We start from the raw sequence: 20,307 nt of genomic DNA, 5'->3' as shown, positions 1-20,307 counted from the left end.
CGCGACTTGTTTCTTTTTCAGCAGCGGCCCTCACCTCCAGCGCATCCCACCACTGCCAGCACCTGTAAACAAAACCCTGTACCCTGCCCTAGGCCACCAGTAAGTAGGGTCGATGAAGGCTAGGGCAGCACCGGCAGGGGTTTAACCCCTGCAACCGCTCCGGCCGCCGGCTTGGCCTAGCCCGAGACTTGAAAATGCTGTGTGGTCCTGCCCCCCCCCCCCCCCCCTGGCGTTGGGTGGAAACTGGGAGCCCTATGCTCCCAGGCTAAAATGCAAGGGCGCGGAGGAGATTTTCCCCGTACGTGCGGTACGCAGGCCCACCCGTGTGTGGATACGCCCTGGTGCCCATGAAACAAATCCCCAGGTATGGGTGAAATACCAAGACTAGACATCCCAACGGCGGAACTGGCGGAAGAGGAGAGTGAACTCCCAACAGCAGCGAAGGCGGAAGAGGACGTCTAGTCACCCATCCCAACGGTCAGACAGGCGGACGAGGAGCTTGCTCCCAACGGCTGGCTGGGCGGACGAGGATGCCCCATGTTACTGCTGCTTCCACAAGCGCTGGGTAGGAACGACTCGTTAGCCAAGGTAGGCAGCATTCCTACTTACTTACTTACTGCCTTTCACGCCTGGTGGCGTGTAGGGCAGCGGCAGCATTCCTAGGAGAAGGAAAACTCTGAAGACAAACCTGGGGGGTTAGACCCATTAGCTGAAACCCCCATGTCACCCCCATGTCACATCCAACTTGCTAGGGGAACACAACCGGCAGAGGTGGCAACAGGACAGATATGCCCCAATCTGGCACAGAAGGCGAATACAACAGCAGACTGGACAGCTCAGGGCGTCAGCATGGATGCGGAAGATGCGACGGCCATCCAGAAAACGGGTAGATTGAACTCGGCAGCCCGGTAAAGCAATCAATCTAGGAGAGCGAACACTCTGATATAAAAACAAGCTGAAGTCGGATGTGCTGGGCCTGACTTGTCAGGCGCGTAACGGCAGTACAACGCATCTACGCTCACATGACAGACAGACTGGATGATAAACTTACAACACACAAATCACACACACACACACACACACAACTCAAAACGCCAAGCGCTAACAGTCTTTACTGCTCAGGGGGAGTAACTGCTTTGCTCCTATCTCAACAGAAATCTAGGTGGGTTATAGGCCCTTAGTCTAATCAATCAGGATTCCATACCTTGTTAGCCTTTTCATCGCAGATAAACTTGGCTGAAGAAAATGAAAACGAAGAACACATTTAGTTATATAGAAAACGAAAGCTAGTTCATGGAACGTTTTGTTATAGAAAAAAAACGAAAGCTAGTTCATGGAACGTTTTGTTATAGAGAAAACGAAAGCTAGTTCATGGAACGTTTTGTTATAGAGAAAACGAAAGCTAGTTCATGGAACGTTTTGTTATAGATAAAACGAAAGCTAGTTCACGGAACGTTTTGTTATAGAGAAAACGAAAGCTAGTTCATGGAACGTTTTGTTATAGAGAAAACGAAAGCTAGTTCACGGAACGTTTAGTTATGGAGAAAACAAAAAGCTAGTCCATAGAACCTTTTGTTATTGGCCTGTTAAAGGCACAGTAAGCCTCCCGTAAACCATCACAGATACACACAGTACAAACACCATTTCATTTAAACACTCACCGCTTGAGAACATTCTAGGTGCCCTCCGTAAAGAGCGAGCAATTTTCAAAGAATTTATTTTTGCGTGGTTTATCTTACCTCTGAGCCATCGTGAACCCGTGTAATCCAGTTTCCCTTTTTTTCACAATTTAGCCGCCAGTTTGTCATTTCAATGCAAATCTCTGTAAGCTTATCTGCAATAGCACGTTAGTGTGTACCTTTGAATCTGAAGTGCAACATTGAAACGGCTGTAAACTAGACCAGTGGCGGTTAACGGTTCAGAGGAACCGGCTGGCGCCAAGCAGCGTCGTCTGCATCGAGAACCACGACCTTGCGTGACCCTGTTTCCGGGCTATCTTTTTTTAAACTTTCAAAACTTCGTATTGTTTTGATCTTGTCTTGATGAAAAAAATATTTCTTTTATGATTTAAGAATGTTTGTATAACAAGCTGTCAATTTATTATTTATATTTCAAAAGTTAGGTCAGAAGCCCAAAAAAGCACCGTCCGATTGTCTGACAGACAATCCGCAAAATTAATTCTTTGAAAATTGCTAGCTATTTACGTAGGGCACCTAGGATGTTCCCGTTTGGTGAGCGTTCGAATGGAAGGGTGTTTGTAATGTGTGTAAAAGCCTGACAGTATCTGTGGTGGTTTACGGGAGGATTACTGTGCCTTTAAGGATAGAAAAGCATGCACCAAGAAGTGATATCTGGCATATCGCCACCGACTCAGTCATACAACACATTCATGCAGGCGAGCTGCGAACACAGCAGTAAGGCCTCCCAGTGACTGCACGCAGTTATCCAAAAATATGACGGCTTACTAGTGCCAAAACCAAGGGTTACCATTTTCACGTGAAAATTAGTAAATAACAGTGTTAATTACTAATTTTCATTTTTGCCTCGTTTTCGGTCACAGTAGTCGGACTTTAAGAGTCAGCACTGAGAGGCTTCAACGTCCGGCAAACATCACTCTCACACTATTTCTGAAATATTTTTTATTAGAAGGCCTTATCGAGCAAATTATCCGACGGGAAGATGCATGTCACAGTTTTCTGCAATAGCACTTTCCTTAACGTTGTTTTGGGTATCTTAGAAAAGAATAATCGACCCCGAAAACTTTCGAATCGAAGCTGTTCGTAGCAGACGGACTTTTGATCGGCTGTGGTCTTACACTTTCACAGATATCTTTCAATATAATTCCTTATTCGACAAGTTGTCGGGCAGACAGCCGTACCTCATAATTATTTGTTTTCACTACCACACTCATAAATTTGCTTTGTAGTGTATTAGTGAAGGACAATCGATCCGAACATGTTCGAACCGAGAGAGGAAAAATGACGGCCGGCCGGACATGTGCTAAAGGTCCGACCACAAGCAGACGGATTTCTTCGGTCGAGACTCACACACTTTCACAAATATCGTTTGATAGAATTCGTAATTCAACAAGTTGCCGGACAGACAGTTGTATGTCACGGTTATATACACATGCGCTCAGCTCCTATTGTTAATTTGCATCGGATTAAAGAACTAGGACCAGAAAAGTTTGGAATTGAAGGATGTTTCGCTCTGGCCGGTGTAACAGTCGCGCATGCGCATTGAGCCCCCACAGTCACGAGGCACATGAAAATGAGTAATTAACGCGTGAAAATTACTTATTTTTAGTTTTGGTGCTAGTAAGCCGTCAGGAAGCAAGCCAAAACTGAAAATTAGACATTAACACTTGAACATTAGTAATTAACACACGTCATAATTGTAATTTTCTCGTGAAAATTAGTAACTTTCACGGGTTAATTACTAATTTTTAGTTTTGGCGCTAGTAAGCCGTCATACAAACAGGCTAGCCACGAACACAGCTGCGGTGAGCAGCGTCATACGGGCACTGTCGCTGTTGAGGAGAGGGTCGACCGCTGAAATAACTCAGTGGTGTCGACTCGAGATGATTACTGACTGTTCCAAGTCGCGAAAGAGACAGGTAAGATTATTGATCTTAATGTGTCAGTAAGTGGCTGTCTGGGATGTTGAAGAGGAGGAGGAGGAGGAAATAGAGGAGTGTGTGTGTGTGTTTTGTGTGTGTGTGTGTGTGTGTGTGTGTGTGTGTGTGTGTGTGTGTGTGTGTGTGTGTGTGTGAAATTAATAAACAAGTCCTGTACAACAATATCCAAATGTGTGTCAATGTATTGACCTAAACATCAAAAATAAACTGAAATGTCTGAGCCTGTCCTGACTGACCAAAAATGTCGATCGATATAGCGTCATCAAAGGTGTTTAACGAACAAAATTGAATATTTATTTGAAATATCATCTTACAGAATTTACATTTTAAACATCATAGAAATGTGTCCATTAGGTTCATGTGCATCTGGTCAGGCTTTTGCATGCAATAAGATCATCACGCTACTCGGATACATGCCAAAAATCAATATCCTGACATCTTCCTGTGCATAATAGAATTTTTATTTTGAATTAATCTCTGGCCACTGATGACAAATTCAGTGTGAAATCAATCCTCTGCACAGGAATCAGTCGAGATATCCATTGTCGGTATGTGTTCTGATCCCATATTTAAAACAAGTTTGTGTGAAGCGATATACAAACATTTTAGTCAATCTGTAGGCATCAATAACACACAAAATCATCGGCGAGACTAGCCCTAACCCTAACCCTAACCCTAACCCTAAGACTGCATTCAGATAGTCTCGGCTTAACTTCCCCGAAGACCGAGACGGGTCACGCTCGTCTCCGCGAAGCATGCACACATTAATTAAAATCGACCTATTTCCTTTATTCTGAGCGCGTTTTTCAAGTAAACATAACGTATCTATATATAATTCAAGATTCAGTGATTTTTTCATCTGTGAGGAAAACTCGTTTGTAATGTCAACTTTAATGAGCAAACTAAATAACTAATTGTTAAGCTTCCGAGCTGAAATGCAATCCCAAAGTCCGGCCTTCGTCGAAGATTGCTTCAAGTTCAACAAATGTTCAGTAAATTTGGTTAAAAAATGAGGGTGTGACAGTGCCGCCTCAACAATCACTAAAAGCCGGATATGACGTCATCAAAGACATTTATTAACACACACACCCATCCAAACACACACACACACACACACACACACACACACTCACACACACACACACACACACACACACACACCATGACCCTCGTCTTGATTCATCTTCTAAGTTAAAACATTTAGTCAAAACTTGATAAGGAAAGAGGAAAAGTCTTGGCTCGATCAAAGATAGCGAAACCGAGCTGTTTGTCAGGAGAATGACTGTACGAACGACACACCATTTTGAGTAGGGAAAGGTTGTCTAATATGGACCACGTTTTGTTTCTTGCTGATAACTAGCTTGTTTTCTTGCAATGAAGTTTCATTTTGTGTTTGGTAGTTCTTTTCCCTTCGGTTAACCATTAGGCCTAATTAGAGTGAATAAACTTTGATAGCCATGAAGCAAACATGAAATTCACAGCTTGGCGCCTGATATGGACAAGTGAAAAGGCCTTTACGAAACACTTGAAAAAGCCCCCAATACTTCAAAATAACATGATGCCACTTAGTGTGTAAGTCAGACTAATTCAAATATGCCTTAGGGATTATAAACCGTGGCAGATTATTTGTAGAGGCAAACAGGCAATTAAAGAAGTTTTTTTAAAATCAAAATTTGATGATAACCCTGCAGGCATGAACTGATGGAATATGTATTTTTACAACCTGAACTGGAAACAGATTGTTGATAAGTGTTTTAAAACAACTAAGGACACACAGTTAAGATAGTTCCAGACCAGATTGCTTCATCGCATTCTTGGTGTTGCTAGCCGGTTATATGTTCAAAAGATTCTTGACAGTCCCCTTTGTGCCTTTTGTAAAAATGAAAATGAAACAATTTCCCTAATATTTTGGTACTGCCCGCTTAGTCGAAAATGTTGGATTAATTTGGAAGATTTCTTAAACAGAAGTTGTATTTACCGCGCAAATGTTCTTTTTACAGAAGAATGTATTTTGTTTGGGTGTATGCAGGGATCGCGTTTACGCACGATTTTTGCGTATTTGACGCATTTTAAAAGTCGCTGACGCGTTTTTTTCGCCGCGCCGCGTAAGCCATACGCAAAAATATTGTAACTTTTTCTTGTCTTCACGCAGCGCTTTTGCTCTGACTTAATAATCACCCGATCCTGAAACTGACTATAGGGCTCGAGAAGTGACGACACACATGAAATCTGTGCGTCAAAACTAAAGTCCGTTTCTTTTTGCATCGAAGTATCGCAAACGAACGTAACGAGGGTATTACCAGATAATGTCTTGTCGGATAATGAAACAGACATTAGCTGCTCTCCCATCTCGCGCTTCCAAAAGCAAGGCGGAAAGTATGTCTAGTCGTATTAGAGCGGGAAACAAACTCGCAAGGCCCGAAGGTTGGAGACAGCAGGGGTGTTATTCGACAGGCGTGCGCGGAGTTCGACAGGAAAACTCGCCGTATTTAGGTAAGGAGTGTCTTTAAGTCTTTCGTGCGTGTTTTGTTTGTGTCTGTACGTGTTTTCGTAGTACGCAAAAATATTGGTCCGTGACGCGTTTTTTTCGTTTCGTTGCGTATGACTTACGCGTTTTTTAAAAAGCTAGCGCGATCCCTGTGTATGGACAATGTTAAGGTAGATGCGGTTTGGGATTTTATCATTTTGTTTGCAAAGTTTTATATTTAGAAGAGTAAGTTACAAGAGACAAGGCCACTGTTAGAAATATTTTTAAGGAATTTGAAATACAGATATGAAATAGAAAAATATTCCAGTTTCATTGCTGGTAACATTACCAAATTTGTAGAATTATGGTCCCCATATGAAGAGTTGGTTAGGTAGTACGCTAGGTTGTGCAGAGATGTGATGATTCGTGTATATATATATGTCTTTTTTTGTTTTTGCTTGGATGTTTTTTTGTGTGTTTTTTGTTGTTTGTTTGACTGTATTATTATCTGACTGTATTATTATTATTAAGCAGGTAGTACGTTCATAATGTCCTCAATGTTTGCTCGTGTTGTATTTGTAAAAAATAAATAAGTGTAAATAACAAAATTGTAAAAAATAAAAAAAAATAAAAAAATATGCCTTAGATTTATCTTTTTTCGGGTTGATGAGAGCATTATTTGAAGCAAAACAGAAAACTACAGAAGCTAATCTAGACTGAAAATAAATTAAATTCTCAACTTCCACGAAAAAAAGACTATTTGATTTTATGTTTATTCTCGGGGGCAAGTTATAGATTATTTTCAGCAAACTTCTTAATGAAATAATGAAAATAGCCTTTAGCTTTTATTTTCTTCGATTTGTAGAAGGTGGTCCAACACTATGGAACACCAAATAGGCCATGTCCCCGCGGAATTCCGCGTGGACTTTCGAGTGGAAAGCTAGCAGTAACAGAGTCGCGTTACCCCAAAGTCAAGGGATCTATTAATCCCGTTTCGCCGTTATCCCATTTCGCCCCCATCCCATTTTGCGAAATTTTACAAGCCAAGCGTCATTTTACTTCCGTGTCATGTACCATTAGATCCACGTCCCATTTTGGCGCAATCCCGTTTCGCCGTTATCCTAGTTCGCCCCCATCCCATTTTCGCGACATTTCACAGGCCAAGTGTTATTTTACCACCATGTCGGGTACCATTAGCTCCACCTCCCATTTTAGCGCAATCTCGTTTCGCCGTTATCCCATTTCGCCCCCATCCCATTTTCGCTACATTTCACAGGCCTAGTGTCATTTTACCACCGTGTCATACCACTAGCGCCACATTCCATGTTGTCGCCATGCCGTTTTGCCGTCATCCCATTTCGCCGCCATCCCTATTTCGCGACATTTTGGATTGTGGCAAAATGAGATTTTGCGTAAACGGAATGTCTCCCTAGTTGAATGACGCAGTATAGTAGCATAGTGTGAGGCTTGGCAAGAAGAATAAAACAAAAATGGGATGGTTGCCAAATGGGATGGTGTCAAAATGGGATGACGCGCTATTGTCTACCATACCCGTGTGACTTGGAATAAGGCCGTGAAAGGTAAATATGCGCCGACATGGCTGCAATCTACTGGCCGTATAAAATTTCATCTCACACGGCATCACTGCAGAGCGCCTAGAACTGTACCCACGGAATATGCGCGATATAAGCTTCATTGATTGATTGGTTGATTGTTATGACACGGTAGTAAAATGACGCTTTGGCTTGTGTATTGTCGCGCCAATGGGATGGGGCAAAAAATGGGACGGCGGCAAAATGGGATTGCACCAAAATGGGATGTGGATCTAGTGGGGCGGCGAAACGGCATGGCGGCCAAATGGGATGGTGTCAAAATGGGATGTCGCGCTATTGTTATGACACGTTAGTAAAATGACGCTTGGCTTGTGAAATGTCGCGAAAATGGGATGGGGCAAAACATGTGACGGCGGCAAAATGGAATTGCACTAAAACCACCCCCACCACTAAGCGTAGAGGCTATAAACAACAAATATTAAAAATAATAAAAGGCATGTATTACTTTGTGGAATGCGATATTTTTACATTTTAACATTTTTAATTTTTTACAAATCACGGTTTTAGGTTCGACGTAATTTGTAAAATGTGTTTACATTTTTACAAATCACGGGTTAACAGTGGTCCATGTTAGGCAACCTTCCCCTACTTTACTCCGTGTTGTCTAGATTGGGACGTCAAGGACTGTCGCATCTTGGCAAGGCGCCAGAAGGTGTGTTTCACATTCAGTGTGTGCTATCCTAATCGGGAATGTCGGTGGGCTGTTTGTGTAATTCGTGGTTTCAAAGCACTGTGCTAGATTCCCTCAGTTAACTGTGACAGAGAAAGTGCGTTTTCAACTGCCCATGGCTTTAATTCAGTACAGGGAAGCTGAATACCCTCAGCTAGCTATGACACATTCTGTGTGTATTTAACTACCTGTGGCGTACAGGCGCGCGGTAACGAAAAACACGCCCCGGCGCGCGTTGGCTACCAAAATCGTTAAAAAAAAAACCACTATATTTTTCAATCAAACGAAGACAGCCGAACAGGACATTAATCACCTGCGGATGTGAACGACTGTGAGTGTTGCTGTGCAACCTCTTAAACTAACTTACACAGAATAATCCTGCTTTTGGCCCCATCACGGTCGTCATCAACTTTAAGGCTTAACGTAAAATTTAAAACACACGTAAAAAAAACCATTTGAAATGAGTCGCACGAGATAGTTAAAGGTCCAGTCTGCCTCAAAAGGTTTACAGTACGATTTGAATCTTCTCTCGAAAAGGGTAGTTCTAACCATATGGAACACACTTGCAAAAGCATTTAACAGCATTAAGTGACACAGTTTGTTTTAATGGCTATTTAGCTTGCGTAAACCACACACCATGTTTCGTGGTTAATTTTACCCCTGAGCTTACGTGGACCCGTGTCACACACTTTCCTATGCAGAAAAGTCGTCTGCTACGGGAAACACGACCTTGCGTGAACTGCTTCCGGGCTTTCAAAATTTCGAGTTGTACTGATCTTGTCTTGATGAAAAAAGAAATATTTTATGATTTAAGAATGTTTGTGTTACAAGCTGTCACTTTATTATTTTGAGTTCAAAAGTTAGTTCTAGCGCCAAAACGAGGCGTCCGATTGTCGTACTAGACAATCCGGCTGGCCACGCAACAATAAATTCTTTGAAAAATGCTCGCTCTTTACGGAGGGCACCTAGAATGTTCTAAAGCGGTGAGTGTTTAATTAAACGAAAGGGTGTTTGCAATGTGTGTAAAAGTCTGACAGTATCTGTGACCAGAAACGGATGGTTTACGTGAAGCTGTGTGTGCCTCCTGACAGTTAAACAATGGTTGATCGTTACATTTTTATATTTAGTCAAGTTTTGACTAAATATTTTAACATCGAGGGGGAATCGAAACGAGGGTCGTGGTGTATGTGCGTGTGTGCGTGCGTGTGTGCGTGCGTGCGTGTGTGTGTGTGTAGAGCGATTCAGACTAAACTACTGGACCGATCTTTATGAAATTTGACATGAGAGTTCCTGGGTATGAAATCCCCGAACGTTTTTTTCATTTTTTTGATAAATGTCTTTGATGACGTCATATCCGGCTTTTCGTGAAAGTTGAGGCGGCACTGTCACGCCCTCATTTTTCAACCAAATTCGTTGAAATTTTGGTCAAGTAATCTTCGACGAAGCCCGGACTTTGGTATTGCATTTCAGCTTGGTGGCTTAAAAATTAATTAATGACTTTGGTCATTAAAAATCTGAAAATTGTAAAAAAAAATAACAATTTATAAAACGATCTAAATTTACGTTTATCTTATTCTCCATCATTTGCTGATTCCAAAAACATATAAATATGTTATATTCGGATTAAAAACAAGCTCTGAAAATTAAATATATAAAAATTATTATCAAATTTTTTTTTTCGAAATCAATTTAAAAACACTTTCATCTTATTCCTTGTCGGTTCTTGATTCCAAAAATATATAGATATGATATGTTTGGATTAAAAACACGCTCAGAAAGTTAAAACGAAGAGAGGTACAGAAAAGCGTGCTATCCTTCTCAGCGCAACGAATACCCCGCTCTTCTTGTCAATTCCACGGGCACTGCCTTTGCCACGGGCGGTGGAGTGACGATGCTACGAGTATACGGTCTTGCTGCGTTGCGTTGCGTTCAGTTTCATTCTGTGAGTTCGACAGCTACTTGACTAAATATTGTATTTTCGCCTTACGCGACTTGTTTTCTTCTAATCCCGACATAGGTTTATGTCGACTCAGAGGTCGAGTCGATTTTGTTTAGGACAACCTTATATCAATTGTTGCCGCGTGATCCTTGGGGAAGAAATCCTCAATCACAAAGCCAAAACTCTCATGGTGTGGAAACTTCCTTTAAAATATCAGAGGAATGTGTTATGTAACTGAGGCGGATGTGTGTGTGTGTGTGTGTGTGTGTGTGTGTGTGTGTGTGTGTGTGTGTGTGTGTGTGTGTGTGTGTGTGTGTGTGTGTGTGTGTGTGTGTGTGTGCCAGGGTTAAAGTCAAAATCATTATCCGCAGTTGAAAAACAACCCACGATCAATAACTTTCTGATTAAATAAATAAATAAAACACACGTTTTGTCAAGTTTTGACTTAGTGTTTTCAGAAAGTGCGGGAATCTATACTAAGGATAAGGATAAGGGTAAGGTGGCCTATAGTCCTGTGAGGTTACCCTCATGGAACGTCGGACTGCTTTCTCACTGAGGAAAGCAAGCTGCCACACTACCCGCCATAAACAACAACTTGGCAGATACGGTTGAGTGTAGATCTTTGTGATGAGGCCGTTTGTTGTAAAAGCAGTTATATGACTGGAAAGACCATCCATTCTTCCACCATATTCAGCAAACAGATTGGTTTTATATTAGGTAGTGTTTATACTGTGGAACCTTCAATACAGACACCCCTCACAATCAAATTCACAACAGCAAGGTTCCTTGTGACGGGTTTTAAAACATGTCCAGAAGATTACATAACATCTGCGTTAAAATCTGCGATAATCCACAATGGTACTCGGAGTACGTCTCGTATTTAGGCATACAATCCTGAACGTTTTAAACCAACTCAATCTGTCATTACTGAAATACAGTCCTTTTGTCATGATACCCCTCAAAATTGACGCAAAAAACCTCCCCTTTATGACCGCTCATGCGATCGGCACCTGCATTAGTAGGAATGGCATTACGCAAAATAGCGAAACTGAGCAACCGGTTCTGGATAGTTAATTGATTTGGCTTTCACCTCGTTGGTAAAAATTGCGTTTTAATTGGTATTGACGTTTTTGTCAGGTTGATTTTGGGGGTACCCTTACTTCGGCGCCAGTCACTAGACCCCGTAAACGAAATCATTGATCCGAAAAGTGTGCCAGATAGCCAAGTGAAGACCTTTTAATGGCCTTAACAGTTTGAAATAATTGACACGGGAATAACTGTTTTAATTTAGGTACAAAAATGGGTGTAACAATTTGTATTCCAAGTTTATATTATTTGTTTGCGTCAAGGGAAATAACTCCTTGAAAATAAAGAGTATAGAACGGGGTTATGTCCCTTAACCTGTCTCGGGCATATCGACAAATCTGCACAGTAAATCGACATTGAATCTGCATGTCGTTAGTTGACTTGAGCAAGGTAAGGATAATTTATTTGCTGTTCCCCTTGAAATGAAGAAAACCGAATACAATTCAAGAAGTAAGAGAAACAAAATATACAAAGTTAAAAGATTGAGACAAAAAACCCAAGGGTAAAACAAGTCGCGTAAGGCGAAAATACAACATTTAGTCAAGTAGCTGTCGAACTCACAGAATGAAACTGAACGCAATGCAACGCAGCAAGACCGTATACTCGTAGCATCGTCAGTCCACCGCTCACGGCAAAGGCAGTGAAATTGACAAGAAGAGCGGGGTAGTAGTTGCGCTGAGAAGGACGCTTTTCTGTACCTCTCTTCGTTTTAACTTTCTGAGCGTGTTTTTAATCCAAACATATCATATCTATATGTTTTTGGAATCAGGAACCGACAAGGAATAAGATGAAAGTGTTTTTGAATTGATTTGGAAAATTTAATTTTGATAATAATTTTTATATATTTAATTTTCAGAGCTTGTTTTTAATCCAAATATAACATATTTATATGTTTTTGGAATCAGAAAATGATGGAGAATAAGATGAATGTAAATTTGGATCGTTTTATAAAAATAATATTTTTTTTACAATTTTCAGATTTTTAATGACCAAAGTCATAAATTAATTTTTAAGCCACCAAGCTGAAATGCAATACCGAAGTCCGGGCTTCGTCGAAGAATACTTGACCAAAATTTCAACCAAATTGGTTGAAAAATGAGAGCGTGACAGTGCCGCCTCAACTTTTACGAAAAGCCGGATATGACGTCATCAAAGACATTTATCAAAAAAATGAAAACAATTTCGGGGATATTATACTCAGGAACTCTCATGTCAAATTTCATAAAGATCGGTCCAGTAGTTTGGTCTGAATCGCTCTACACGCACGCACTCGCACACACACACACACACACATACACACACACACACACACACACACACACACATACACACACACACACATACACCACGACCCTCGTCTCGATTCCCCCCTCTATGTTAAAACATTTAGTCATAACTTGACTAAATGTAAAAAACAAGGTTAGCCTTTTGGGAGATTCGAACTCGTGACCCGAACACATTTTTACCGTGCACACGCTATAGCAGGGCTGTGTAACAGCGTGTTGTGCATATTATTTAGCCGGGGGGAAAAAACTGTTTTATTCATTGTTCTCTTTTTTTATTCAGCCGACAGGAATCGTATCTCTGGAAACGGAAACAGGACTGGAGTCTCGGTAGAGCCTTGGTCGATTCCTGGAACATCTGACTACACTATGCATCATGGCTTCGCTGCTTCCAGGTTTGTGGCTGGTTCACAGTCCTTACTCAACTGAAAGCACCAACATAGACGTAGATGATTAGACGTACAACTGTATTCTCTCTTTTAAAAAAGGGCAGGGAGTCGGGTGGGTTTGGGGAGGCGACGTTTAAACAGACGCAGATGCATAGCTAGACATTCAACTGTATTCTCTTTTCTTAAAACGGGTTGGGATTCGGGCGGGTTTGGGGAAGCGAAGTTTCACAGAGAAATATGTACTTTCTACAAACATCAAGCTAGCAGTTTCTCACTGTATGCAATCCAACAGATACACAATACCAAGTAAACGAGCTGAGATGCACTTTTCAGGTAGCAGCGACTAATTCCAGAAGAAAATGTTTTGTTATCGACCATTGGTGTTAAAATAAACATGTGGATTAAGCCTATGTAAAAGTTCAGTCTCCTGAGTTTATCGTTGGGAAACTTGATTAACCAAAGATTCAAGGATCAAGTTTGTCTCAGTAGCCGGATCTCAAAATCCAAATCATATCAGACAATCACAGCCAAGCTTGGCTATGCTTGTGTATGTGTTGGTCTTCTCTATGTTAAAATCATATTTTGCTTTCATTGTTCTGTTTATAGCACAATCCCGTCATCGCGAATGTGCCATGTGCCTGGGGGTGTTCACGTCACCGAGAATCCTACCGTGCTTCCACACGTTCTGTGTGGGTTGCCTGAGACAATTGGTCCACAAACGCAAAAATACCGGGTCGTTCCCTTGCCCAACCTGCAGGACCTCAGTCCAGATCCCAGCGGGGGGCGTGGATAGGTTCCAAGTCAATTTCTACATCCAGGCTGAGGTAGAAGGTCAGCGATCAACGTCTGGAAAAGTTGCCACGTGCGAGATGTGCGGCAAAGGTTCGGCCAGCCACAAGTGTAGCGATTGCGACCAGCTTTCCTGCGACGCCTGCACGGCGATCCACGCCTCCATCAAGGCGACCAGGTCTCACACTGTGCTCAACCTTCAACAGGCCTCGGGAAGCCTGCCCGGCCTGACAGTCAGCAAAGAGCGCTTCTGCAAAACCCACAAAGACGAAAAGATCCGGTTTTTCTGCACCCAATGTTCTGCTGTCATCTGCCGAGACTGCAAGCTGACGTCGCACGAAGGTCACATCAGCACCGATCTGTCGGAAAAGAGCGCTGAGGCGAAGTCGTTGATTCTTCAAGTCACCAACAGGGCGCACAGCAACCTGGAGCCTAAGTTGAGAGCAGCGCTGCAAACCGCCACGAGTCACAAAGCGGCAGCGCAGACAAACCAGAAGGAAATGGAAAGCACACTTGAGCGACGCGCGGAGGAGCTAAAAAGAGAGATTGACGGGAGCCTGGCAAAGGCCAAAGAAAAGCTCAGCCAAGAAACCAGCGATGTGGCCCGCGTTGCCTCGCAGTGCATAGATCACATGACTCAAGAATTAACATGTTTTATCAGTTTCACGGAGCATGCGCAGCGCGTTGCTGTGAGCGGATGTGACGCAGATGTCTTGGAAATCCCTAACGAAATGAAGCAGTTTTTCGGCGTTGCGAGCGATGAGGCTTGTGCCCTACCGTACGGTGGTTCCGTCCAGACGTACTCTAGCATGCACATTCATTCAGTGGCAAGAACGGCCAGAAAAAAAGATATTCGGCAGATTGAACAATTTAACGCTGACGTGACACAAACAATGGAATCAGCTGTAGCGGCCTCCAAGCTGAATTCGTTCACTAGCGAAGAATGGAATACAGTCATCCAGCTTAAAAAAGCTGAGGAAAAAGCACAGTGCTATGGCTGTTCATGCGAGTACGACAAAGATTTGGTCTGCTGTCCACAATGTGGCGCCGACAATCCGCCTGGAGACCCACGGAACGCTGGTTTCGGCAGAAACACCGGAGCATATGGTTACGGCAGGGGTGCCAGTAACTATGTTTATGGTGCCACCAACGTGCAGTGCCAGAAGTGCGGCAGGAGGTATAACGTTAACAATGGATGTCCAGGTTGCGGCGCACAGCATGCTGGTTCACACAGTGACCCCTTGACCACCATCAAAACCGCCATTCCTCACTTCATTGGTCACGTGACCAGATCTCGCCCGTCGCAAGAGGAGCAAGATAGTACGTTATTCAGTCAATTAATGTCAGGCTATACTGCAGCGACACAACGTCAAAAGCGGGCACTGCCCGGACAGCAGAAAACAGTCAGCACAAAAAGTTACTGCAGCGAGATTACCAGTGAGATTGGCGCCATTCAAATGTTGCTGTCGGGAAGGCAGACAGGGTGGGAACAAGGCCAAAGCTTGCCTGGTGAATTCTCGGCGATGCAGTCGCTCCAGTCTGCTTGGCAGACAGAAGCAGAATACCGAAACTAAGATCACTTAAAGGCACAGTAAGCCTCCCGTAAACCATCACAGATACGGTCAAGCTTTTACACACAGTACAAACACCCTTTCATTTAAACACTCACCGATTGAGAACATCCTAGGTGCCCTCCGTAGAGAGCGAACAATTTTCAAAGAATTTATTTTTGCGTGGTTTATCTTACCCCTGAGCCATCGTGAACCCGTGTGATCCAGTTTCCCTTTTTCACAATGTAGTCGTCAGTTAGTCATTTGAATGCGACTCGATGTGAGCTTATCTACAATAGCACGTTTTTATGCACGAAACAAACGGCTGTGGTTCACAAGAACTCTAGCGATGGCTTTTGACTGTTGAGAGGAACGGCGATATGCACTGTAAACCGTCGTCTGCTACGACCCTTGCGTGACCCTGCTTCCGGGTTTGTACTGATCTTGTCTTGATGAAAAAAGAATTCTTTTATGATTAAAGAATGTTTGTGTAACAAGCTGTCAATCTATTATTTAGATTTTAAAAGTTAGGTCTAGCGCAAAAACGCACCTTGGTCCAAAAACATTCTGATAATCATCGATTAACGGCTATCGCCAGTTTACATCGATAGAATCAGACCCGAAGGGAAGTAACTCAATTTTTGACCTGAGTTCAGGATGGGTCCAAAAAGTGTTCGAGACAATCTGCAAAATTAATTCTTTAAAAACTGCTTGCTCTTTACGTAGGGCACCTAGGATGTTCCCGTTTGGTGAGCGTTCAAATGGAAGGGTGTTTGTACTGTGTGTAAAAGCCTGACAGTATCTGTGATGGTTTACGGGAGGCTTACTGTCTGGGCGTGATTTCCGGTATCAGTTGAATAAAGTTCATAACAGCCGACCAGCACCAAAACGAAACGCCATTTGTAGAGGACCAAGTCCACGAAAATAAATTCTTTGAAAATTTCTCACGCTCGACAGAAAGCATTCAGGATGTTCCCGTTCGGCGAGCGTTCAAATGGAAGCATGCTTGTACTGTATGCAGACGCTCGGAGAGCTCTGTGATGGTTTACGGGAGGCTTACTGTGCCTTTAATGTGTGAACTCATAGATTCATGCTCTCTTTACAGAAGTTTTATGTTAAGTCTGTGGAAACTTTTGGCTTTGTTTGGTGGTTTAGTTGTTTGGGAATCAATAATCAAAATGGTCTGGACAGAGTCATGATAATGTGCAAGATTATGACTGACTGCGCTGCAAGAAAGAAGAGTGGTGCAAAAGACTGGGGTGACTGCGAGTTACAAGACACATAGTGTACTTGCTCACTTCTACGAAAGTTTGCTATCCCGCAGATTGTTCCATGTACCAAAAGTAAGAACTGTCAGTGATAGGAAGAGTTTTAAGCAATGTTTAATTACACTCTTAAAACAAACGCTACATTTTCTATTATGCGATCATTATGCTGCTGATAATTTCGAGTATATAGTTGTAAATTTCTCCTGTTGTAGTAGTTAATTTTTTAGATGAATTGACCGTGGGTTTTTCGTATGAGTTGTTTACATCTTAATGGCGAGAGTTCTATGCATTGAGGTGTTCAGTCCTGAACAGTTTTTTTTTATTAGGTAATGTTATTATAGATTTGAATGTAAATAATGTTGTATTTTCTATATGCACAACCACTGTAATTTCGTATGCTTGAAATAACACAGTTAATATTCGATTTGCTTTGATTTGTCTTATCCCCGTTTTATGTTTTATGTTTTTAATGTTGTTATGTGTTGCTTGTTTTTGAGGGTCACAGCTTTCATTTCTTACCTTACATCATTTTATCCAGTTGTTTATTCGGACATTTGTACATGACCACTAAACGCATTAATTTTATACATCCCACGTGTTGTCTGGCGACAGCCATTGCGTAAAGCTTATAATTATAGCCGGCCAGCGTGGGGAGGGGGGGGGGGGAGGGGGAGGGGGGGGGGTTGTGGCAGCAAAAGGATGGTTGGGAAAGAAAACAACAACAACATCATCAACAACAACATCAACAACAACAAAACCAAAGAGGAAAACACATTTCTTGAAGGTTAATCGAGGAACCAATAGTCGTTGTGGAAGATCATCATTATAGGCAATCGGCAACACGATTATAAGTGTTTGAAAGCACGGAGGAAAACGTCGCAGAGCTGCCAAACTTCTTCACGGTGGAGGAAAGGTCACGCTGCCCCAAAATGGGCGAAATCTTCCTGGCAAATCCTGGTAACATCCGTTTGGTGAAAGACTTATGTCTAGAACGTTGTCTTCGTTGATCACACGAGACGGATGGCTTGCAGTGATGCGTTGTCTTGAAAGAAGGCAGCAGCTATACTCACTTTTTGTTTAAAAATGTGCTCACTGAAGGCTTAAATACATGAATGCGTAACCAAGTGCCCAAATTACAAATAAACGAGTGAATCACAGGTTTGAAAGATAACTGGGTTTTTTTTGTTCAAGACGGTGTTGTGGAGAATATGATGGTAATGTGTGTATGTATGTGTGTGTGTGTGTGTGTGGGTGGGGGCATTTAAAACCAACCCAAAACTGTGTGTTTGTATGTGTGTGTGTGTGTATGTGTGTGTGTGTGAGTGTGTGTGTGTGTGCGTGTGTGCGTGTGTGTGTGTGTGTGTGTGTGTGTGTGTTTGCGTGTGTGCTTCTGTTTGTCTGCCTGTCTGTATGTTTGTCGAATTGCCTCTTACAATAGTGCAGTGCAAAGACATTCTGTTAAATATCAAATCCCGGCAGGGTGAATAAAGGGAGACTACGCGGCATTTACAATTTCCAAAGAGCATACGTAGTTGTTTCGCTTGGTTGAAAGAACTTTCCCTTCTACGTGAGCGAGTCAGAGAGTCAAAAGACACATTTTATTGCAATTCAGTCAACTGGGGGTTTGCAATTACACAGATTTTGTGATTGTTAAGATAGCCTTAATTCGGTTTTAGCTCACATTTGCCTGAACTCGGTTTTCCAAATGACATCGGTTTGATATCGAATGCAACGTCCCTGATGTCACGACCTAATACACACACACACGCGCACACACGCACACACGCGCACACACACACACACACACACACACACACGCACGCACACACACACACACACACACACACACACACACACACACATATACGCAACACCACTTTGAAAAAATCATTTACTATTTTTGCTTTCACAAAATGTAGCCGTGCAACTAAACAAGCTTTTTATCATTAAGCTCTATCTAAAATTATGCATTGTTATAATCACACGTACACATTAAGCCTATTTATTTAAATATATTATTATTATTATCAGAGCTACACCGCTTTCCCTGTATTATTGCTTGACAATTTGAAAGCCACAAAAACTGAGTACACAAATATAACTTACTCAATAAGCTACACAATTCGTGTAATTTATCCCCTAGGGCAGTACACATTACAAGTGCCTTCATGCCCACCTTACACCGTAATTACACTTAGCTGTCTAAGTGAACAAGAAGACTAAGTCATGGAAGCACCTGGTATCATTAAATTAAGTGTGCTTGTCACTTCCAGGTGCAAGCATCCCCTAGGGCTTTCAGTCATACCTTAGGAATATTTCCATTTGAAATTATACCAAGATGATGTTATCTTCTTGCAAAGAGTCAAAAACTGCACACACACAAAACTAGTGTACATGTCTCATAAAGGGTGTATATGGCGAACAATATTCACAACTGAATGTTCATTAGTATCCAGCCAGGACAGCGTGAGCCTCAATCAGGCAACCATTAAGGTCCCACACGTGAACCAACTACGTCAAAAGCCTACATAGAGAGAATTCTTTCAATTTTGGGTGGATTACGTCAAGACATGGTATTTTTGTACGTAAGTTATATGTTAAAGGTGTTAGTTGGGCCCATGTTGGCATACATCACACATTATTTAGCCCCAGAACGTGATCACGGGAAATGGAATTTATATTTTGGCGGGGGATCCGAACTGACAAACCGCATAAAGTTTCGCTGGCAGAACTAAAAGGATGTGTATATCTGTGGGATAGGTGTGTAAATGTTTTGACTGCTTATAAAGACCCTTAGCTGCGACAAAAAGGTAAACCTTTGCTTTGACAGTGCTATGAGCGGAACATAATCTTTGTTATCATACGAAGGTTTCCATATTTATCCTGATTAGTAGCCTAAGCTGTTCCGACATAAACCTTAACTCACTGAGTATCATAAATGAGAAACTAACCGTAGATATAGTTGTGATGTTTGCTTTATTGCAAATAATTGACACGAAATGTGTTTAAGCTCACCAAGTAACCTAGATAGGTCTGCAATTAACCCTATTGTTTAATACAAATACGGCATGATATTTAATTTACTGAGCAGCCTATATCGGTCTGCAAATCAACCCTCATGTTAACAAATTAAGCACTGCTATTTGACTTACAAAGTAGCATAAATACGAATGCAATTTACCCTACTGTTTACACATCAAGGAATGTTATTTAAACTTAACAAGTGAAGTAGACAAAGCTTTTCTATCAATCTTTCTTTTACCCATGTATTCAATTTACCCTACTGTTAACACAAATAAGGAATGTTATTTGACTTACCAAATAACCTAGACAGGTGTGCAATTTACTCTTTCTTGCATTGCACTATGGAATGTTTTTCAAAGTACCAAGTAACCTAAAGATTAACCCTAATGTATATCGCAAATAAAGGGATCTTACCAAAGCCACCAAGTGACATAGATGAAGGTGCAATTTCCTCCACTGTGTAACGCAATTAAAGAATGTTGCCAATCCACCAAGTAACATAAGTACAGCTGCAAATTACCCTATTTTGCAAAACAAATATAACTTACTCAATAAGCTACACAATTCGTGTAATGTATCCCACTGTTTAACA

General features: G+C 41.9%; 1 protein-coding gene across 1 annotated transcript; it reads left to right on the top strand.

Annotated features, from left to right (window-relative positions):
• The first annotated feature begins 3,524 nt into the window (after positions 1-3,524).
• On the top strand, positions 3,525-17,336 carry LOC138956065 (E3 ubiquitin-protein ligase TRIM56-like). Its single transcript, XM_070327528.1, has 3 exons — positions 3,525-3,616; positions 12,979-13,090; positions 13,691-17,336. The coding sequence occupies exons 2-3, from the start codon at positions 13,072-13,074 to the stop codon at positions 15,445-15,447; spliced, it is 1,776 nt and encodes a 591-aa protein (XP_070183629.1). The 5' UTR covers positions 3,525-3,616; positions 12,979-13,071; the 3' UTR covers positions 15,448-17,336.
• Positions 17,337-20,307: the final 2,971 nt, after the last annotated feature.

The sequence above is a fragment of the Littorina saxatilis genome, unplaced genomic scaffold (genome assembly GCF_037325665.1).
Source record: "Littorina saxatilis isolate snail1 unplaced genomic scaffold, US_GU_Lsax_2.0 scaffold_761, whole genome shotgun sequence".
NCBI lineage: Eukaryota > Metazoa > Mollusca > Gastropoda > Littorinimorpha > Littorinidae > Littorina > Littorina saxatilis.
This window is presented reverse-complemented; position numbering and strand designations above follow the sequence as displayed.